Source organism: Myotis yumanensis, unplaced genomic scaffold (genome assembly GCF_028538775.1).
Source record: "Myotis yumanensis isolate MYYU_CA2020_CCGP unplaced genomic scaffold, mMyoYum1.0.hap1 SCAF_1, whole genome shotgun sequence".
Lineage (NCBI taxonomy): Eukaryota > Metazoa > Chordata > Mammalia > Chiroptera > Vespertilionidae > Myotis > Myotis yumanensis.
In genome coordinates, this window is record NW_027223752.1 from 72,627,090 (window position 1) to 72,651,224 (window position 24,135).

Here is a 24,135-nt window from a genome sequence, read left to right on the forward strand (position 1 = left end):
TCACTTATTTGACAAAAGACTTGTATTCAGAATATATAAAGAACTCGTACACCTCAAATGCATTATGCTAAATGAAAGAAGCCAAACACAAAAGGCTATATATTTTATCATTCCATTTATATGATATTATGGAAAAGGCAAAACTGTAGGGTGAGAGAATAAATCAGTTGTTGACAGGAGTTGGGAGTGAGAGTAGGTGTTGAGCACAAAGGGATAGCATGATAGAATTCTATGGAGTGGTGGAACTAGTTTACTAGGGTATTATGATCATGATAATGGTTACATGTCTCTTTTCATTTGTGAAAACTACTTATAAAACACTACACCATAGAATGAATTTTACAGTACATTAAATATGCCTTTTAAAAAACTGAATATTAACTAAGTAAACATGCCAATCCATGGAGAGTACTTTATTAGATGCAAAAATGACCATTTATAGCCACTAGTTATAAAGAGTTAAAACAAGTTCTAGAGAAGCATTTTACCGGTGCTGGGATTGTAATCTTTCCAGTGGTGTAGCCTTCCGTTGAATCCCTTCCTGAAATATCATATCTGCTTTCTTAAAGTTTTCTCTAGCTTCGTATTCTTCAGCCCATGAAATATAGAACTGAGCAAGTGAAATGGCAATCCCTTGGTTGTGTAAATAACTGTACATATCCAAAGGCTCGTTGCATAAATGCCCCTGTAACAAATTAAAAGCATTAACAGTTAACCAATTTCTATTCACTTATTGTCTATTATGTGCCAAACAATCACTTGGAGATACTATCTGTAGTTTCTGCATTGAAAAAAAGTAACTATCTATCTAGCTATACTAATAAAAGACAAATATGCAAATTGACCGTACCTTTGCTATGCCTTAAGCCACGCCCACCAGCCGATCAGAGCAACTATATGCAAATTAAGCCAACCAAGATGGCAGCCGGCAGCCATGGAGCTGGAGCAAGCAGGAGGCTTGGTTGCCCCAATGATGGAGGAAGCCAAGCTTCCCTCCCACCCGCCCTGGACAGCTCTGAGCTCCTCTCAAGGCTACAAAGTTTCAATTATAGAAGGTAAATAAATCTCAGAATTTAAAAAAAAGAAAAAGAAAAAAAAGGAGAGGCTGGGCTTCTGTCACCGGGGGGGGGGGGGGCGCGCTTGGCCAGCCTGAAAAGGGCCCTCAGTCCCTCACCCAGAGTGACCAGGCACCCCAGTGGGGACCCCCTACACTAAAGGGGGTGTGGCCAGCCTGAAAACAGCCATCAGCCCCTCACCCAGGCTGGCCAAACCTCCATGGGGTGAGGGTCCCCACTGGTTAGGGCTTGATGAGCCTGCAAACAGCCATCAGCCCCTCACCCAGGCTGGCTAGGCACCCCAGTGGGGACCTCCACCCTGAAGGGGGTGTGACCAGCCTGCAAACAGCCATCAGCCCCTCACTCAGGCTGGCCAGGCACCCCAGTGGGAACCCCCACCCTGAAGGGGGTGTGACCAGCTTGCAATCAGCCATCAGCCCCTCACCCAGGCTGGCCAAACCTCCATGGGGTGAGGGTCCCCACTGGTTAGGGCTTGACGAGCCTGCAAACAGCCATCAGCCCCTCACCCAGGCTTGCCAGGCACCCCAGTGGGGACCCCCAACCTGAAGGGGGTGTGACCAGCCTGCAAACACCCATCAGCCCCTCACCCAGGCTGGCCAGGCACCCAAGCAGGAGCCCCACCCTGATCCGGGACACCTTTCAGGGCAAACCAGCCGGCCCCCACCTGTGCACCAGGCCTCTATCCTATATAATAAAAGGTAATATGCAAATTGACCCTAACAGCAGAATGACTGGGAATGACTGGTCACTATGACACACACTGACCACCAGGGCACAGACGCTCAATGCAGGAGCTGCACCCTGGTGGTCAGTGCGCTCCCACAGGGGGAGCTCTGCTCAGCCACAAGACGGGCTGACGGCTGCCAGTACAGTGGTGGTGGTGGGAGCCTCTCCCACTTCCTCAGCAGTGCTAAGGATGTCCGACTGCAGCTTAGGCCTGCTCCCCGCTGGCAAGTGGACATCCCCCGAGGGCTCCCGGGCTGCCAGAGGGATGTCTGACTGCCAGCTTAGGCCCAATCCCCCGGGGAGCGGGCCTAAGCCAGCAGGTGGTCATCCCCCAAGGGGTCCCAGACTGCGAGAGGGCACAGGCCGGGCTGAGGGAACGCCCCCCTCCCCGAGTGCACAAATTTTTGTGCACAGGGCCTCTAGTATATATATATAAAAGGCTAAGCGACCGTTGGACCGGTAGCTACGACACACAATGACCACCAGGGGGCAGATGCTCAATGCAGGAGCTTCCGAGCTGTGGTGACTTGGTAGTGGCAGTTCTGGGTGACGCACCCCGGAACCAGAGAGGAGGGAGCCCAGTTCCAGGGTATGTCACCTGAGAACTGCCCTCTTGCAATCCAGGACCCCTTGGGGGATTTCAGAGAGCCGGTTTTGGCCCGATCCCCACAGGCCAGGCCGAGGGACCCCACCTGCCGGAGGGACCCTGCTCACTCCACAGACGCCCATCGAGCCGCAGTGCCAAGGCAGCCGGCTGGGGAAGGACCAAGGGAGGTTGGCTCCAGGGCGTGTCCAGGTATCTTGCCCAGTCCCACCGAGCTGGCCACCTTCTAATTAATATCCTTTCAATGTGCACAAATCCCTGCACCAGGGCACTAGTTATAATATAATGTTGTAAGCATGATACTGAGAGAACCTAAAAAGAAGACAAAAGAGGACCTACAAAGAGAACAGAAGAGATTAATTTGTGAGAAAAAGGAGGAAAGACTACAAGAAGGTATGATATTTGAGTGTAGCCTTAAAGGAAGATTTGACTCACATCAGGTAGAGAATGGGAAAGGGAAGGGCACTCTAGGCATAGAGAATTGTTTGTTGGGGTGTAGGCAAGATAGGAGTTTGGAAAAAAAGGTGTGACAGGTCTTGAATGTCAAGCTAATCAATTCTGAATTTACCTTAGGGTCAATGTATGTGTTTTGGTGTGGGAGAGTTATATGGCATGGTTAAATCTGTATTTTATTCTATTTTTATTTTTGTTAACCCTCACCTGAGGGTATTTTCTCCATTGATTTTTAGAGAGGGTGAAAGGGAGGGAGAGACAGACAAAGAGACAGAAAGAGAGAGAAGCATCGATGTGAGAGAGACACTTCAATTGGTTGCTTCCCTCACATGCAGGGACCGAGTCCTCAAATCTGGACTTTAGAAGGAACTTGTAATTCTAGATAATTCTAGTAGAAAGGGGGTATGGGTGAAAATCACTAAAAATCCCACCACTGACAGTTTGATGTACTTTCTTTAGTCTTATACAGAATAAGATGATTTTTTCAATCATTTTATAAAGCTTTAATAATCAAAATTGTTTTTATTACACTTGGTGCATCGCTCATTTTTTCCATGCTGCAGCTTACTCTTCACTATTACTTTTTAAATAAACAACTTTTAAGTTTGCTCAATTACAAATAATTCTATAATAAATATCTTCATGCATACAACCATTCATGTTTTACATTACTCTCTTAAGAAAAAAATCCTATTAGGACTATGTTAAAAAGTTAAAAATTGCCTTTTAAAAGAGTCATACAAATTTAAAATGCTAATAGTAATTCCCAAATACCATTTTTTAAAACTCCCTCATTTCATGTAAAAATGGCATTTCAGTTTTCCAATTAGTTCTTTTACTATCAGGGAGGCTAACATTTTCTCCTGTTTACTTATTAGATGTATTTTCTCTCATACCTACCTTTTCCTGATTGTCTAGCCTGAAATAAGTCCTCCTTATATGCATGCCCACACAACTCAATACTTGCCCTCTTTTTTTGTTACTTTTACAATTAATTGCTTAACATCTGTCTTCCACAATAAAGTAAGCTCCACAAACACAGAAAACGTTGCTCTCTACTATATCCTAATCCTTAGCCAGGGACTGGTAGAAAATGGTTGAATAAATGAAATGCTCCATTTATATATATATCTCTCTCACAAAAACAGTATTTTATAGCTTAATTGTGCAGTAATTCAGTAAATGATTTTTTTCTGCTTACCCAAATTAGTAATGTTTTCCCATATGTGATAGTACTTCAAGCAAAGTTACAATTCTGAATGTGTTATCAGTGTAAGATCCAGTCTTAACATAGATTTCACTTTATTAACAACTCTCTGAATAACTCTGTGCAGCATGGAACTGCCAATAAAAGCTGGCTGTCCCATGGTTATTCCAGAGTGCTAAATGAGATCACTTTAAGAAAACATAAATTAAGGGACAACATAGTTAGATCCAAAAGGTAAACAAATCTTTTCTTTTTCCTTTTTATTGAATGTATTGGGGTGACACTGGTTAACAAAATTATAAAGGTTTCAGGTGCACAATTCCACAATACATTATCTGTGCACTATATTGTATGTTCACCACCCCCAAAAAAATCTTTTTGGTAAGCTCTAAAAGGCCAAACTAAAACAATTTTAACTAAAAATACTGGATATTTTCTAAAAATAAACATTTCCTTAGACTGTAATTATCCCTTATAAAAATAACTCTCTGATTGGAGACATCTTTCTGCAAATCAAAAGATAGTCAGAAAACCATCTGTTACTCTCCTGACTATCCCATAAAGAAAAAAATAATAATTTAATATGCACCTTGTTATCCATATACAATGTTAAGATTATTGCTGACCATTTGAATTTGAGGATTGTCTAGAATAGTGTTTCTCAGATTATCTGTGGTGAAGGGGCCAGTATTGGGGCGGGGGGGGGGGGGGGGGATATGTGTGTGTGTGTGTGTGTGGTGTTCAAAAATTTACATTCCATCGTGGAACTGATATTTTTAAATACAATAACAAGTTACTAGATAAATAGATAATATGTTTGGATGTTGTGACAATGTCAAATGTTAACAAAATTTCTAAATGGCTACTCAATTTTTATACTTATCTTGAACAGTCTGCAGACCATTCTTTCAGGAGCACTAGTCTAGACTATGATTTTTTTACTTTATAATAATGTCATTGCTCTTCAATACCAACATCAAGATAGCATCAACTAATTGTTACTTTTAATAGCTCTAACAATATATAACCATAGAATCCCGGGATTAAGTCATTTTAGAGGTTTACCCAGTGTAACCTCTTAATAAAACCCATATAAGAATATTATATAAGAGACTTCCAGTCAAGACGACGGCGTAGGTAAACATGATACTTGCCTCCTCCCACAACCACATCAAAATTACAACTAAACTACAGAACAACCATCATTCAGAACTAGGTGAAATCTGGCTAAATGGAAGTCCTACAACTAGGGATTAAAGAAGAAGCCACATCGCCCTGGACAGTGTGACTAGGTTGGAGCATAGTCCTGTACACCATAAGGTGGTGGGTTAGATTCTCAGTCTGGCACATACCTAGGTTGTGGGTTTGAACCCTGGTTGGGGCGCATGCAGGAGGCAACTGATCAATGTTTCTCTCTCACATCAATATTTCTCTCTCTCTCATCCTCTCTCTAGAATCAATAAAAAAATAAATAAAAAGGTAAAAAAGCACCAGCACCAGCAGCAGAAGCCACATTGAGACTGATAGAAAGGGTGGACATGTGGAATGAACTGGTCCCACGTGTGGCAGATAAAAATTGGGAGAAGCCCTAAGTGGTTTGGCTCAGTGGATAGAGTGTCAGCCTGAGGACTGAAGGGTCCTGGGTTCAATTCCAGTCAAGGGCATGTAGTACCTTGGTTGCAGGCTTGATCCCCAGTAGGGGGTGTGCAGGAGACAGATGATCAGTGTTTCTCTCTTATCAATGTTTCTAACTCTCTATCCCTTTTCCTTCTTGTCTGTAAAAAGCTCAATAAAATAATATTTTTTTAAAAATTGGGAGGAATATCTCAGCTGCAGAGGTTCCCCTTGAGGAATGAAGTGTCCCAACCCCACACAAGGCCTCCCATTCCAGGGTTCCAGTGCCAGGAAGATAAGCCCCCATAACTTCTGGATGTAAAAACCAGAGGGGATTGTGGCTGAGGGAGACAGAGGCCTGCCGGAATCCCAGGCAGTTCCTCTTAAAGGGCCCACTCACCACTTAGACTCACTCCCTCTAAGTTCTATGGATAGCTTCAGACCAAGTCGAAAGACCACCACCCAACCACCTCCACAAGTGACACATCCAAGGGGCAGAATATCCTTGGGTGAGGATTAACAAGAAAAAAAAAAGTAATTTACAGAGAATCAACAGGAGAATAAATAAAGATGAGAATCAAATCAGCCATCCTATATTATAAAAGCATAATATGCAAATCGACCGAATGGCCAAACAGCGGAACGACCATCTGGACGACCATCCAGGACCACGCTATGACACCCACTGGCACCAGGCCAGCCAAGGTGGGTGCGATGCAATTGGTCAGGGGACCGGCCATCACCCCATGATCACCCCACAGAGGGAGGCCCAGGCCACCAGCTGGCGGAGCCATCAATCGGGAGGCTCTATGATGGCCCCAAAGAGGGAGGCCCAGGCCACCAACCAGTGGGTTTCGGGGAAGAAAGGCCCCCTCCTGCACGAAAGGCCTCTAGTTTGGAATACAAGAAAGCAAAACACACCCAATCAGAATAGCAAAAAGAAAAAAGAATCCAAAAAAGTGAGGACAGAGTAAGGAGCCTTTGTGACAATTTCAACTGTACCAACATTAGCAGCATGGTGATCCTGGAAGGAGAAGAGAGAGAGCAAGAAATTGAAAACCTATTTGAAAAAAATGACAGAAAACTTCCCTAACCTGGTGAAGAAAATAGACATACAAGTTCAGGAAGTGCAGGGAATCCCAAACAAGATGAACTCAAAGAGGTCTATAGCAAGACACATCATAATTAAAATGCCAAAGGTTAAAGACAAAAAGAGAATCTTAAAAGCAGCAAGAGAAAAGACTTAGTTACCTACAAGCGAACTCCCATCGGATTGTCAGCTGATTTCTCAACAGAAATTTTTCAGGCCAGAGGAATTGGTACGAAATAAAGTGATGAAAAGCAAGGACCTACAACCAAGACAGCAACACTCTAATTTAAAATTGAAGGAGAAATAAAGACCTTGCCAAATAAGAAAAAGCTAAAGGAGTTCATAACTACCAAATCAACATTACAATAGATGTTGAAGGGATTGCTTTAAGAAGAAAAAGGAAAAAAAAAAAGATAAAAAGAAAATAACAAAATGGCAATTAATACATATCAACAATTACTCTAAATGCAAATGGTTTAAATGTGCAATCATAAAACACACTGTGGCGGAATGGATAACAAAACAAGACCCTTACATATGTTTATCAGAGACTCACTTCAGATGGAAAGACACACACACACACACACTGCAAGTAAAGGGATGGAAAAAACATATTTAATGCAAATGGAAATGAAAAAAAAGAAAAAAACAACAACACCTGGAGTAGCAATATTTATACCAAACAAAATAGACTTTTAAACAAAGGCAATAAGAGACAAAGGACATTACGTAATGATAAAGGGATCAAGCCAACAAGAGGATATAACTCTTTTCAACATTTATGCATCCAACATAGGAGCACTAAAATATATAAAGTATACTTGAGGGGCATAAAGGGAGTAATCTCTGTAATAAAGCCATAGTAGGGGATTTTAATACCCAACTGACATCTAAAGATAAATCGTCCAAACAGAAAATCAATAAGGAAACAGTAGCCTTAAATGACACACTAGACCAGATGATATTTTCAGAGCATTTCACCCCAAAACACCTGAATATACATTCTTTTCAAGTGCACATGGAACATTTTCCAGGATGGACTACATTGTAGGACACAAAACATGTCTCAAAAAATTTAAGAAGACTGAAATCATATCAAGCATCTTCTCTGTCCACAAGGGTATGAAACTAGAAATAAACTACAAGAAAACAACTAAACACAAACAAATACACAGAGGCTAAATAACATGTTACTAAGCAATGCATGGGTTAACCATGAGATCAAGGAAAAAATCAAAATATACTTAGAGACAAAGAAAAATAAAAACACAACAAATGCAAATCTATGGGACATAGTAAAATCAGTCCTAAGAGGGAAATTTATAGCATTATAGGCATACCTCAAGAAATAAGAAAAACCTCAAATGAACAATATAATCTTACACCTAAAGGAACTAGAGCAAGAACAAACAAAGTCCAAAGTGAGTAGAAGGAAGGAATAATAAAGATCAGAGAAGAAATAAACAAAACAGTCTAAAAAGATAACACAATAGATCAATAAAACCAGATTTAAGTTCTCTGAAAAGCTGAACAAGACTGATAAACCTTTAACCAGATTCATCAAGGAAAATAGAGGACCAAAATAAATAAAATCAGAAATGAAAGAGAAGTTAACAACTGACACCACAGAAATACAAAGGAGTGTAAGAAAATACTATGAACAACTGTATGCTAACAAATTAGATAATCTGGAAGAAATAGATAAAATCCTAGAAACATACAATCTTCCAAAACAAAACCAAGAAAAAACAGAACACCTGAACAGACCGATAACAACGAATGAAATAGAAGCAGTAATAAAAAAAACCTCACAACATAAAAAAGTCCTGGACCAGATGGCTTCACAGACGAATTTTACCGAAGATTCAAAGAAGAACACTTATCCTCAAACTATTCCAAAAATTCAAGAGGAGGGAAGACTCCCAAGCTTTTTACAAGGACAGAATTATCTTAATTCCAAAACCAGATAAAGACACTACAAAGGAAGAAAAGTATAGGCCATATCCCTGATGAACATAGATGCAAAAATCCTCAACAAAATATTAAGAGACCAAATTGAGCAATACATTAAAATGATCATTAACAATGATCAAGGGGGATCTATTCCTGGGATGCAAGAATGCTACAAAATCCACAAATCAATTAACATGATACACCACATAAAAAAAATAAAGGACAAAAATCATATGATCATATCAATATATGCAGAAAAAGCACTTGACAAAATCCAGCACCCATTTATGATGAAAACTCAGCAAAGTGGAAAGGAGGGAACATACCTAAACATAATAAAGGCCGTATTTGACAAACCCACAGCTAACATCATACACAATGGGGGAAAACTAAAAGCGTTTCCCTTAAGATGAGGAACTAGTTGAGGAATGTCCACTTTCACCACTCTTATTCAACACAATACTGGAAGTCTTAGCCACGGCAATCAGACAAGAAGAAATAAAAGGCATCCAAATTGGAAAGAAAGAAGTAAACCTCATCACTTGCAGATGGCATAATACCATATAGAGAGAGAACCCTAAAAATCTCATCAAAAACTACTAGAACTGTTTAATCAATTCAGCAAAGTAGTAGGACACAAAATAAATATTCAGAAATCGATTTTTTTAAACCAATAATGAACTATCAGAAAGAGAAACTAAGAAAATAATCCCATTTACAATTGTCTCAAAGAAAATAAAATAACTAGAAATAAATTTAAGCAAGGAGGTAAAAGAACTATACTTGGAAAATTATAAGATGCTAAAGAAAGAAACTGAAGAAGTTTCAAATAAATGGAAGCATATACTGTGCTCATGAATAGGAAGAATTAACATCATTAAAGTGTCCATACTATCCGAGAAAATCTATAGATTCAATTCCTATCAAAATACCAGCAGCATGTTTCACAGAACTAGAACAGATAATCCAAAAATTGATATGGGATCACACAAGACCCTGAATAGCCACAGCAATCTTGAGAAAGGACAAAATTGGACGTATCACATTATCTGATATCAAACTATACAATAAGGCTTTAGTAATCAAAACAGCATGGTACTGTCATAAAAACAGACATATATATCGATGGAACAGAATAGAGCGCCAAGAAACAAACCTGAAACCAATACAAAATAATATTGAATGTAAAGTGTAATTGAAACATAAAATTTGAAAAAAATAAAAGTTGGGCCCTCCCAAGAGATATTTTAGCCAAAAATTTTATCAATTTCAAATATCAATATTTTGTCATATTACAACAGTCACTGTAAATATTCCATTATTTAGAATTATCTAATCTAGTATCTAATTACCTATTTTTTATTTATTTATTTTTTAAAATATATTTTATTGATTTTTTACAGAGAGGAAGGGAGATAAATAGAGAGTTAGAAACATCGATGATAGAGAAACATCGATCAGCTGCCTCCTGCACACCTCCTACTGGGGATGTGCCCACAACCAAGGTACATACCCTTGACCGGAATCGAACCTGGGACCCCTCAGTCCGCGGGCCGACGCTCTATCCACTGAGCCAAACCGGTTACGGCAAATTACCTATTTTTTAAATAATTTTTTAAATTTATTTTTTTAGGAGATCAACAAGATGGCGACATAGGTAAACATCGGAGACTGCTGCCGCAAACAACCACTTCAAAAATACAACTAAAAGACAGAATGGACATCACCCAGAACCACAGGAAAGCTGGCTGAGGAGAGACCCTTCAACTAGAAGGAAAGAGAACAGCATACCGAGGCTCAGAGGAGGTGCAGTGTGGAAAATATAAAGGTACCGAGGTGCGCGCGCAAAGCGGGCTGGTGGCTGAGGGCGCGGTTGTCATTTTCGGTCAGGAGTGAGTCTCAGACTCTGGGCTCCAGATCCGGGCGAGTCTCTAGGGACTCAGACTCAGATGGGAGAAGCGGGATTGTCCAGCATCAGTTGGAATCTGAGGGCAGCTTTCTCTCCGAGGTTTGCAGCGGCTGCCGGGGTTCTGAGAAGCAGAGCCTCTGGGAACAGGACTGAGAGCAGCCATAACTGCTCCCTCCACCCGCCCTGTTGATCCCGCCCCGCACAAGCCCTGCGCTGAGCCATTTGCCGGATCGCCTCAGGCAAAGGCTAGATTAGCACCTCCCCAGAGGACAGAAGTTTTCCACACAGCTGATTCTCACAGCCAGTCAGCCTGGTGGTCAAATCCCTCTAGTATTAACTACAACAATCCAGGCTCAACTAGAACAAGACTGCGCACAAAGACCACAAGGGGGTGCACCAAGAAAGCATAAAAAATGCGGAGACAAAAAAACATGACAGAAATGGAGGATATAGAGCTAAAAAACGCAATTTTGAGGGCTTGCAATAATGTGCTACAAGCTGCCAATAAACTTGATGAGAGCCTCATGAAAACTAATGAGACCCTCGATGCTATGATAAAAAAACAACTAGAAATTAAGCATACACTGACTGAAATAAAGAATATTATACCCAATAGCAGACCAGAGGAGCGCAAGAATCAAGTCAAAGATTTGAAATGCGAAGAAGCAAAAAACACCCAACCTGAAAAGCAAAATGAAAAAAGAATCCGAAAATATGAAGATAGCGTAAGGAGCCTCTGGGACAGCTTCAAGCGCACTAATATCAGAATTATTGGGGTGCCAGAAGATGAGAGAGCAAGATATTGAAAACCTATTTAAAGAAATAATGGCAGAAAACTTCCCCCACCTGGTGAAAGAAATGAACTTACAGGTCCAAGAAGCGCAGAGAACCCCAAACAAAAGGAATCCAAAGAGGACCACACCAAGACACATCATAATTAAAATGCCAAGAGCAAAAGACAAAGAGAGAGTCTTAAAAGCAGCAAGAGAAAGAGTCTCAATTACCTACAAGGGAATACCCATACGACTGTCAGCTGATTTCTCAACAGAAACTTTGCAGGCCAGAAGGGAATGGCAAGAAATATTCAAAGTGCTGAATACCAAGAACCTACAACCAAGATTACTTTATCCAGCAAAGCTATCATTCAGAATTGAAGGTCAGATAAAGAGCTTCACAGATAAGGAAAAGCTAAAGGAGTTCATCACCACCAAACCAGTATTATATGAAATGCTGAAAGGTATCCTTTAAGAAGAGGAAGAAGAAGAAAAAGGTAAAGATACAAATTGTGAATAACAAACATGCATCTATCAACAAGTGAATCTAAGAATCAAGTGAATAAATAATCTGATGTACAGAATGAACTGGTGATTATAATGAATCAGGGACATAGAAAGGGAATGGACTGACTATTCTTGGGGGGGTAAGGGGAATGGGAGATGCGGGAAGAGACTGGACAAAAATTGTGCACCTATGGATGAGGACAGTGGGTGGGGAGTGAGGGTGGAGGGTGGGGCAGGAACTGGGAGGAGGGGAGTTATGGGGGGGGAAAAAGAGGAACAAATGTAATCTGAACAATAAAGATTTAATATAAAAAATAAATAAATATATAAATAAATAATTTTTTTATAAGTATCTAATTATCCATTATCTAACACTGTATTTTGAATATCATTTACTTTTTTCTTATCTCTTTTAGGATAAAAGCAATGAAATTAATGTGTAAGAAAACCTGGTCATTATTAGTTATGAAGATATTTTCATAAGAAACCCTCAAGTGTTCTAGAAATAAAATAATTACATGTCAAGTAAGACAGTACAATATAGTCAGGCAGACATTTTTGGATATAGCAATAAACTAGGTAAAAGAAGCCCAAAGAGAAATGAAGAATTAAACATCATTTTTTATGATAATGACTCTCAAAAAGCAGAGAAAGGGATACCAGAATCATCTACAAAAGCTTTTACCAATTTTACTAATGTCATGTATTAGATCCTACACATTATCCTCCAATACAGTTGCATGACCCAATTATATTTAAAACAAACAAACAAACAAACAAGTAACACACTCCCGGAAAGGTATATCAGCCTTGTGATCACTCGTAAAGAGGTATAAAACATTAAAATCTATCTTTAAAGTAAAACCAATTTACCAAATATTGAATATTTATTAAATGTTTAGTATCTACTAAAAGGCTCAGGTTCTGCCATTTTTGGTGTACCGGGTATTTCTAGAGAAAATCTTTTGGTTTAATGTTTTAAAAGATGGTATTTGAAACTTACCAATTTAAGCCAGAGACTGAGAAACCGAGGATCATTATAATATCTTTTTTCTCCTTGTAGTGCTTCTACAGCTCTTTCCAGTAATGTTGACATATTACTCTCCTTCCCACCCTGGGGATAGTTCTGCTCCGTCCAGTTAATATACCTGAACAAGAAGAAAAGGAAAAGAACATTTTAAAAGTACATTAAACTTTTGTTTTTGCTTCAAGACCCATTCTGGATTTTTTAAAGCAGAAATATCTAATGTATTGAAAGTATGCTTATTTAGAGGTCCTCAATGGCATGTCCTAAGCTTGTATCCCTTAGACTTTTCCAAGTATCTCTAATAAGTGCCAATTGGAAATAATGGAGATGGGGATAAAAGGGTGTAGTTCACAGCTACAAACTTGAAATTTCTTTAGTCTTGAATACCTCAGGAAGAGACACTATAATTATACTGTTTCTTTGTCCACAAGACACCACTTTTTATTCTGGCACACTGTTCTATAAACCCCAATTTGAGAAGCATGGCCATAAGGATTCATCTGTTAAGTTTGAATAAAAAATACTCACCTATCCCAAACATCCAGAGGGTCATTTCCAGTGTAAAATCGAATTTCAGATTCAAATTCCCTAAAATTTAAACAAAACAATGTTAACATAAGCAATAGTTAAAGTAGCCAAATAAGTAAGTATCACCTCCATTTTTATTAAGTGTTTAATGTGAATCTAGATAACTACACTGGAGTTTGAGGGTTTGTTAAACAGCAAGAATAAGAATAGAGATAATTAGGATTCTGCCTGGTAACATAACAAAACATGTAGAAATTAGAGAAACAAATTCCAAGAAACATATAAAAAAGCAGTATTACACAGCAATTTAAAGTCCTGGAACAAGACTCCCTAGGTTCAAATGCAGTTCCAGTAATCACTGAGTGACACTGGACAAGCTATTTAAATTCTGTTTTCAGTTTCCTCATCTGCAAAATGGGATAATAATACTACTAGTACCTATCTTATTAGGTTGATTAGTCTTAAATGTAAAATGTTTAGACATAACTCAATAAATGAAAGCTATTATTTTATATGTATACTAGAGGCATGGTGCACGAAATTCTTGCACTTTTTTTTGGGGGGGGGGGGGGGGTGGCGCGTGTCCCTCAGCCCAGATTTCGAGAGGGAGCAGGCCAGGCCTAGGAACTCCACTAGTGCACAATCGGGGCCAGGGAAGGGCGTGGGAGGGCTCCAGGGCGTGCCCGGCCCGTCTTGGTAGGTCCTGATAAGCCAGACCCCAGCAGCAAGCTAACCTACCAGTCAGAGTGTCTGCCCCCTGGTAGTCAGTGCGCGTCATAGCAAGCAGTTGAGCGGCCTTAGCATATCATTAGCATATTACACTTTGATTGAATGGATGACCGGACAACCGAACACTTAGCATATTAGGCTTTTATTATATAGGATAATAGTATGGAACAAACTAAATAGATACACACACACACACACGCGCGTGCACAAGTCTTAGAGTTAAAGAAAATTCCATGGGCAACATTGGTCAAAGAAGAGTAATATCATGTAATTTGGGAAGTGCCTTAAAGAAAGTAAAAAAAATGACTTTGTAAAAATCTGGGAAAGGCCAAGGGCTATAAGAGTTAAGACTGACCAGTTAGAATAGAGGGAAAATTGGGTAATAAACCACAATTTAGATAAATCAACAAAAACTGTATGAGGTTATGTTTGATTAAATAATAATAAAATAGTCCCTGACACAAAGACATTTATACTCTAACTAGAGGCCCAGTGCATGACATTCGTGCACTGGGAGGTGCGGGGGTCCCTCAGCCCAACCTGCACCCTCTCCAATCTAGGAGCCCTCAGGGGAGCCCTCTCCAATCCGGGAGTTTCTGTCTGTCTTTGCAATCATATGAGTGAATTGTCTGAGACCCCAACTCAGTTTGGTTTGTTGCTCAGAGAAGAATAGAGGCTTTTTTTTTTTTTTTTTTGCTTTGCTTTATTGGTGGAGATATCCTGGAAGTTTTAGGATATCTTCCCTTTAATTTTTCCTAGACACTCTGATTTTACTTATGTCTCTCACCTTTGCTTTCCCTCCATCCCCCACTGCAACAGTAACTTGATCCAGGCTCACTTTGCTCTAGTACAGTGATGGCGAACCTTTTCAGCTCGGCGTTCAGCATTTTGAAAAGCCCTAACTTAACTCTGGTGCCGTGTCACATATAGAAATTTTTTGATGTCTGCAACCATAGTAAAACAAACATTTATATTTTTGGTATTTATTTTATATATTTAAATGCCATTTAACAAAGAAAAATCAACCAAAAAAAATAAATAAGTTCGTGTGTCACCTCTGACATGCGTGTCATCTCTGACACGTGTGTCATAGGTTCGCCATCACTGCTCTAGTGTCTAGGACAGTGGTTCTCAACCTTGGCTGCAGATTAGAATCACCTGGGAATCTTTCTAAAATCGTGATTTCTGGGCCTCATCCTCCAGAAATTCTGTTTCTTTGTTACTAATGTTGTGGCCCCACCCCATAACAAAGAAACAGAATTTCCGGAGGATGAGGCCCAAAAATCAGGATTTTAAAAAGATTCCCAGGTGATTCTAATGTGCAGCCAAGGTTGAGAACCATTGGTCTAGGAGATCCGTCTGCCACCAGAACTACGATTCCCAGCATTTCTGGTGTTCTCCGCACTCTTGGTTTTCCCTTCCTGCTCTGTCTCTGTCCCATGGCCTCCCACTCTGCCTGCCAAGTCCTCCAAGCCGCCAGCTCTCCCTCTCTACTCTCCGTCTGGCAGCTTGGGGAGCCAATTTCCCCAAACTGCTCCACTCTCCACAGACTCTCCCGCTCTGCACCTATTTGTGTAAATTAACCCGCCATCTTTGTCAGGTTAATTTGCATACTCACTCCTGATTGGCTGGTGAGTGCAGCAGAGGGACGGTCAATTTACATGTTTCTCTTTTATTATATAGGATAAGACAAAGTTTAAAATGAAAAATTAACAAAAAATACAAAACAGTACAGTATATTACAATTGCCAAGAATGGATCATTAAGGCTTTAAGAAATCAAAGCAGCAGGCTCAGAAGGTGAAGAACCCATAACATTTGAAAGAAAAAGGGAGTTTTCCAGAAGAGAAATCAATATTAACACATTTCGTACCGCTCAGGAGTTTTGTCATGTTTCGCGTGCCATCTGTTAAGGACTGCTCACGAGTGTTCTCGTTTTTCACGCCCATGGAAAAAGGAGCGAATCTAGACACTTATGTAAATTTTGTTTGGTCCCTCTTCATAGAGGAAAATGTTTTACGCAGTACCATACGTTAAAAAAGTACTAGGAACTTTGTTTTTGTAAGTAAAAATATTATAATTATTGAAAAACAACACCTAAAGTGCATTATGATGATTTAAATAACGTGCAGTTTGCCAAAAAACGTGCGGTCCCTGGCGTATGTCTTAGAGATTTCTATGCGGTACGCAATGTGTTAAATTAAGTTGTGAAGGTGGGAAAGTTTAACCAGAAGAAATTGAGCTATAACATAAAATCAATATTGGAAACAAACAGAGCTATCTGGAGAGGTAAGAAGGGCATGAGCCACTGTTGGTTCTTTAATTGGAGAGTATCTTGAATATGACAAGATTTCAAAAAGATTAACCAAGTAACATTTTAAGACTAAGACCATTAGGAAAGCAGCTACAATTATAAAGCTAAAATGGCAATTTAAGTACCAGATGAGGGGATTATCTGCAGAAATGGTGAAAAAATAAAAACTGAGACACTACTAGTAAAAATCAGCCATCCTCCAAATTAATCTATAGATTCAGTGCAATCCAATCAAAATCCCAGGTCTTTCTTTTATAGAAATTAAAAAGATGATTTTCAAAATTTGTTTGGAAAGACCAAGGACCAAAAATAGCTAAAATTATTTTGAAAAAACAATAAAACTTGAAGAACACACTCTACCTGACTTTAAAACTTACCACATACAGAGCTAATCAAGACAATGAATAATTGGTCAAAGAATAGACAGTTAGGACAATGGAACAGAACAGAGTCCAGAAATAATACACACATATACAAGCAAATGATTTTTGCCAAGGACCCCTAAGCAATTCAACAGGGAAAATAAAAATAAAATTAAAAAAATCTCTTCAACAAATGGAGGCAGAACTAGATATCCATATTGGGGGAGGCAAGAGAGGGAAGGGAGGGAGAACTTTTACTCCAACTTTACACTATACACAAGGATATATTTAAGATGAATCATAGACCTAAACATAAAAGCTAAAACAATAAAGCTACTGGAAGAAAACAGAATATCATTGCACCTTTGGAGTAGCAACAATCTCCTAGAGATGACACAAAAAACACTAATCAAAAAGAAAAACACTAATGAATTTCTTTCCATGAAAATTAAAAACTTCTTGCTTATCAAAAAATACCACCAAGAAAATAGACAGCCATGGACTGGGAGAAAATATTTGCAACACATATTTGCTAAAGGACTTGTATACAGTCTGTATAAAGAACTCCTGGAATCTAATTTTAAAACTGAGCAAAACATCTAACTAATACACCACACAAGAAGTTATAGAAAAGGCCAATAAACCCTAGCCAGTTTGGCTTAGTGGATAGCGTGTTGGCCCTTTGATTGAGGGGTCCAGGTTTCTATTCCAGGGCACATACCTTGGTTCCAGGCTCAATCCCCAGCCCTGGTTGGGGCATGTGCAGGAGGCAGCCAATTGATGTGTGTCTCTCTCACATCAATGTTTCTCTCTGTCTCTAACCCTTCCTTCCACTCTCTCTAAAAATCAATGGAAAAATATCCTCAGGTTAGAATTAACAACAACAAAAATGTGCTCACTACCATTAGTCACCATGATAGTAAATGGGAAGTCAAACCATAAGGAGATACTATTACACATCCACCAGAATGGCTAAAACAAAAAAGACTGACACCATCAAATACTGGAGTGGATTTGGAGCAAATAGACTTTTGTACATTGGTGGTAGAAGTGTAAAATATCACAACCTTTTTAGAAAACCGGCAGTTTTTTAAGAAGTTAAACATATATTTATTCTATGACCCAGAAATTCCTTTCCAAGAGAAGTGAAAATCTATGCCCACAAAAAGTCTTGTATAAGAATGTTCATAGTAGCTTTACTCATAAAACAAACAAAATCAGAAAGAATCTAAATGTCCACCAATTGATGAATAAACAAATGGAATACTACTCAGTAATAAAAAGGAGCAATCTACTTCTACATGCAATATGGAAAAAACCATGCTGAGTAAAAGAACTATATGATTCCACTTATATAAAATTCTAGAATAAGCAAAAGTAACTTATGTTGACAGAAATCTAATCACTGGTTGCTTTGATTGGAAAGGGGCATGAGAGAGGTAATGAAAATGTTCTGTCTTGAAATGCATGTCAAAATTGATTAAATGGTATACATAAAAATCTAAGCATTTCACTGAATGTAAATTATATTTTTTTAAAAATTGCTAGTCCTTAGGAACCAACTAAATAGAATTAGGGTAAGAGAGCAGTAAATAAGAACATTCAGGTGCGTTTTGGTACCACTAACCAAAATAAAATAGAAAAAGAAAGGTTATATATTAAAAATGAGATTCACTATTTAATAACTGGTGAAACATTTATCTAATTATATATTACAGGTAGATAAAAAGATATTTGGAAAGCAAGTAAAAGATGTATACAGTAGTTAAATAATCCTGGAAAACCTGAACATGGAAGAACTTAGGTAAAATGCAGTAGGAAGTCAACAAGAAAAAGGTGTAGTTGGAGAAGTGAAAAAAACTAGTAAAATGTCACAGAAGCCAGGAAGAACAGAATACTACCAGCTCTGAAGCAAAATCATAAAACCCAATGCTTTTATTTATTTATTATTTTTTTAAAAATATATTTTATTGCCGAAACCGGTTTGGCTCAGTGGGTAGAGCGTCGGCCTGCGGACTCAAGGGTCCCAGGTTCGATTCCGGTCAAGGGCATGTACCTGGGTTGCGGGCACATCCCCAGTAGGAGATGTGCAGGAGGCAGCTGATCAATGTTTCTCTCTCATCGATGTTTCTAACTCTCTATCTCTCTCCCTTCCTCTCTGTAAAAAATCAATAAAATAGGACCTTTCAGTCTGCAGGCCGATGCTCTATCCACTGAGCCAAACTGGTTTCGGCCCAATGCTTTTAAAGATCCAATGAGATGAACAAGAATACTCATTACATAACCCCAAATTATAATTTATCTATGACTAGAGGCCCGGTGCACAAATTTGTGCACCAGTGGGGTCCCTCGGCTTGGCCTGCAGGATTGGGCCGAAACCAGCTCTCCAACATCCCCCGAGGGGTCCCGAACTGCAAGAGGGCGCAGGCAGGCAGAGGGACCCCACCGGTGCAGAATCAGGGCCGGGGAGGGACGTGGGAGGTTGACCAGCCGGAGAAGGACAGGGGGAGGGCTGCAAGGTGTGTCTGGCCCGTCTAACTCAGTCCCAATTGGCCAGACCCCAGCAGCAAGCTAACCTATCAGTTGGAGCGTCTGCCCCGTGGTGGTCAGTGCACATCATAGCGAGCAGTTGAGCGGCCTTAGCATATCATTAGCATATTACGCTTTGATTGGTTGAATGAACTACCAGATGACTGGACACTTAGCATATTAGGCTTTTATTATATAGGATGGAAGAATTTTTTTGTCAGAGACCCAGGATAGAAACGGATACTTTACTTTTTCGAAAAAAAGCATATTTATCAAAACATTATTAGACAAAGGAAAGCAAGTTCCATAGGTCCATTTGAATAATGTAGGTTTTTTTTTCTTTCAGTTTTTGTTTATCCAGAGTTTGTTAAATCATTATTGAGACACTTTCTAGTATAAATTCAGTTTCTCTCGGGTTTACATTTTCTTTGGAGATCACTATTCCTTTTTGGTACATTGTCAAAAATACTTTCCTAAAAAGTTAATAATTGAATACACATAAAAGATAGCGGATTCAATCTCATTCAGTACTCAGAATTTAAGGAAGAAATTTCTCTAATTGGTTACTATCAAATAAAAGAGCTAATTCTGTTTGGGATTCAGAATGACAGAATACTTTTGGAAAACATAGTAATATGATACTTGCTTTACTTTGCTTCTCAGTGCCCCCTGTATAAGATGCATTTCTATTGATACAAGAGTTTGGCTGCTTCACAATGAAATGAAATCCTATAGCTCTTGTTTTTAATCATACTTGAGATCTTCAGATAGCTGTCATGATGAGAAAACATATGAGGAACAGATTCTCATACTACCAATTTTTAAAGAGTACTCCTTATGCCATTGTGCATGGATCCACACACATTTTCTACCACAGCTGGGGATGAACAATGACAGGTTGAGCCCCAAATGTTCTACACACCGTTTCTGCTGCTGTAGAGTAGTGTTACGGGCAGATTCTTGTTGTGCCAATACACCCTGAAGTGTGGATATGCTCCGCCCCTGTCTCAGGGGCTGTACATTTTCTTTACTCAGCTCCCATTCATCTCCCTCCAGAGACATGGCTTCACTGTGAAGGGGAAAACAAAAATAAGTTTCATATCAATATTGAAATATATCACGAGATTATTGCGATAAATGATTATTCATGATTTTTGGGTTGAATATCGTGGGCATGCACATTAGTAGTGTTATTACACTTCTAAGCTTCTGCGTCTGTGATCTGATTTCCAAGTTTATGACTATAGTATTTGCCCAATGGAAGAGAGAATGTAGCAGGGTACTGTGGACAGTATTACAAGAATAAAGCTTAAGGCAGGAAGGAAAAAAGGGAAACAATTATTATAAATTTGGCAAAGTGGACAAAAAGTAGTTCTATGCCTACCACGGAACGCATCATCTAGTTTAATTTAAAATTAGCAAAGTGTTCATCAGAATGATACCAATATTTCAGCTGATGACTTAAAACTAAAGTTTACATATATAGCTAGCCCAGAGCAGAAGCAGACAAAAATACATTTTACTGGTCACAAATGCCCCCCCCCACCCCCCCACCCCCATTCTATCAAGCCCATGGGCAGGGGGAGGGGGAGGGAATCTCCGCACGTTTTTTTTTGGAGGCAATCACCATATTGGGTATGGACTCTGAACTTCAGAGCTCTGTCATGGTCAGATAAAAGCCTACGTCTGGATGACAGGCATTATTTCTGGATTTGAAACAGAGACAGATTAGGCACTAATCTTCAAAATTGAATGAAAGATATCTGTGACCTCAGTCTAGATGAGAGAGCAAATCTCTCTTAAAGAAAATAAGTTAAGTCAGACTTCGGACTGAAGGGTCCCAGGTTGGATTCTGGTCAAGGGCACATTCCTGGGTTGCAGGCTGGATCCCCAGTAGGGGTGTGCAGGAGGAAGCCAATCAATGATTCTCTTATCATTGATGTTTCTCTCTCTCTCCCTCTCCCTTCCGCTCTGAAATCAATAAAAATATATTTTTAAAAAAGAAAGAAAAGAAGTTAAGCCCTAGCTGGTTTGGCTCAGTGGATTGAGCATTGGCCCATGGACTAAAGAGTCATGAGTTGCATTCCAGTCAAGGGCACATACCTTGGTTTTGGGACCAAGCGGGAGGCAACCAATCAATGTGTCTCTCTCACATTAATGTGGGGTTTTTTCTCTCTCTCTGTCTCTCCCCCTCCCTTCCACTCTCTAAAAAATCAATGGAAAAATATCCTCGGGTGAGGATTAATGAGAAGAGGGGAAGGGAGAAGAAGAAAATAAGTTAATTTAGGTTGTAACTACTCACATCTTTTTAATATTGTGTGAATCCTGTAACAGCCATGCCATTTATTTTTGTATCCCCCATGGTCTAACACAGGATCTGACACTAGTAAGCAATAAATAAATACTTGAGTTCATCTGAATTTCTTCTCTTGCTCTTAAACTAGCAATTAAATGATCTCAGTTAAATGCCCTAAACTGAGTTGGGACTCCTCCCTTACCTCCTCCTCCTCCTCCTACAGTCTTCCCCATCTCAATTTCATTTTTCCAGTTGCTCAAAAGTCTTGGTACCAAACCTTGACACTCTTCTCACACTTCCCCAGTCACTCCGCAAGTCCTGTTGGCTGTACCTTCAAAATATATCTAGACATCAACCTATTCTCACCATCTTTACTGCTTCCAGCTTGGCTCAAGCTGCCACTTCTCCTGCCTGGATTATTTCAAAAACTTCTTAACTCATTTCCTTGCTTCCATCCTTTTCTACCTTTAGTCTTTTAAACACTGCAGCCAAAGGGATCCAATTTAAATCCATGTCAGACCACGTTTCTTCCGCTTTCAACTACAATCAGAGTAAAAGCCAAGTCCTTACAATGCCTGCATCTCACCTTTTTTCCTTCATTCCCTTGGACTCTCCTGGCTCATTGGGCTTCAGCTACGTGCAGGTGTAGCTCCGCCTCCAACCCTCACCCTCCAGCCTCTGCACTTCCCCCACATAAATGCATGACTAGCTAGCGAGCATCTTTCAAGTCTTGACCCCAATGACACCATCTCAGCGAGGCCCCCTGTTCAAAACCGTCTAAAATTGCACCAACCCCCTCTGCCCCACCTTTTTTTTTTTTAAGTAGTGACCACCATCTAACGTTTACTTTATTTATCTCACTTACTGTCTGTTGTCTCTACCCACACCTCACCCCAGAACTCAAGTTTCACGAGGGTAGGGGTTTTTGTGTCTTTTATTTGCTGCACCTGGCACTTAGTAGGTTGTCAATAAGTACTTGTTGCATGAACTAAAGAGCTCGTGACGTGACATTTATCTACGCCAGTGGTTCTCAACCTTGGCTGCACATTAGAATCATCTGGGAATCCTGTTAAAATCCTGATTTCTGGGCCTCATCCTCCGGAAATTCTGCTTCTTTGTTACTAATGATGAGGCCCAGAAGTCAGGATTTTAACAAGATTCCCAGCCAGGTGATTCTAATGCGCAGCCAAGGTTGAGAACCACTGATCTAGGCATGGTGTAGCCCAGAATGAAAACGCAGAGAATTCCAACCCAGAAGAGGTCATACATACTCTACAGATGGAAAAGCGGCAAGCACGCGGAGAAGGGCTCGGATTTCTAACTATGCTACCGCCATCATTACAGCTCCTGCCATTTGCTGAGCACTTATCTGGAGTCAGTCACTTTACGAATACTTTGGAATTCTCCCAGAACCCGGCAAGGTAAGATTAATACCAATATTTCCCATATTGAGACGTGTCCAAGGTCAAACAGCCAGCAAATGGCTGAGCTGAGATACAAACGCACACACCACCTCCCCCACCCCAATTCCAAGTTCTCTGTAACACTAGGTCCCAGAGCCTCCTTCCTGCTGAAGCGGCAGGGAGCGGGTCTCAGAGCCGGCCACGCGGAGGGCAGGGCTTACCCTGAGTCTGCACCTCCGCCCCCGGCGTCAGACTCGACCAGGAGGGAGGCTGCGGCCCGGCCTGCTCTTCTGCTGACCGTGCGCCCTTCTCCTTGCCTGTTCCGAGAGGGGCCTCGGTCTCCTGTTAGGTATCACGGGACCTCGCAGGACCAGCTCTCAGCTCTCGCACCTACCTCAAAGCACCCTCTTCCTTCTTCGCCGCCATCCTGCATCCCCGGCCCAGGTCCTTGTCCCGCTGTGGGCCTTTCCTCGGGGCCGCACACCGTCGGGGCTTCCTTCTACAACCTGTCCTTGGAGGTATCAAAGCGACTAGAGGGTGCTCCGCAACGTAGGGAAATCACGCACCTAACTCCGTAACGAACCAGCCACCTCCAAGCTAGCCGCCAACTTTCAAATTTAACGGTCCCGCACGGACGACGTAACTACGCCCCTCCGCTCTTATTCGCGCCTCTTGCTCAAGGCATTCTGGGGTTTGTAGTTTAACCCACGCAGTCGCAGTGCATAATGGGAGTTGTAGTTTCCAGGATCGGTGGCTGCCAGGGGCCCCAGGTTTGAGGGGTATAAATTCTTTGCAGGTGCTTTCTGCGTGTAAGGCCAGTTTCTGGGCCAAGTCAAAGACACTTTAAGCACCAAAATTTCTTTGATGTTTTTGAGTGTAGGGAGAAATTTTTGCCTGCTTGCACTTGGCTTGACTTTTTTCTGGGGTGGCTGGCCAGGCTATATGATCATCCCCTAATGTCTGCCCCAAGTCTCACATGTGTCCAGAGTTCTTAGGCTACTTTGACCCAGTTGTTTCCAACTCTTGAATTCAGAAG

The 24,135-nt window shown here is 40.5% G+C and overlaps 1 protein-coding gene across 2 annotated transcripts in view; it reads right to left on the minus strand.

The window, feature by feature from the left end:
* The window catches only part of BUB1B (BUB1 mitotic checkpoint serine/threonine kinase B), a 67,622-nt gene extending 44,022 nt beyond the window's left edge, over positions 1–23,600 (minus strand). For both annotated transcript variants that reach the window (XM_070405107.1, XM_070405098.1), the window contains exons 1-5: positions 23,494–23,600; positions 20,323–20,469; positions 13,468–13,527; positions 12,916–13,060; positions 489–685 (exon numbers count right to left, since the gene is read on the minus strand). In XM_070405107.1, coding sequence (XP_070261208.1) covers positions 489–685; positions 12,916–13,060; positions 13,468–13,527; positions 20,323–20,469; positions 23,494–23,525 — 581 coding nt within the window. In that variant the 5' untranslated portion in view covers positions 23,526–23,600. The remainder of the gene's footprint in view (positions 1–488; positions 686–12,915; positions 13,061–13,467; positions 13,528–20,322; positions 20,470–23,493) is intronic.
* Positions 23,601–24,135: the final 535 nt, after the last annotated feature.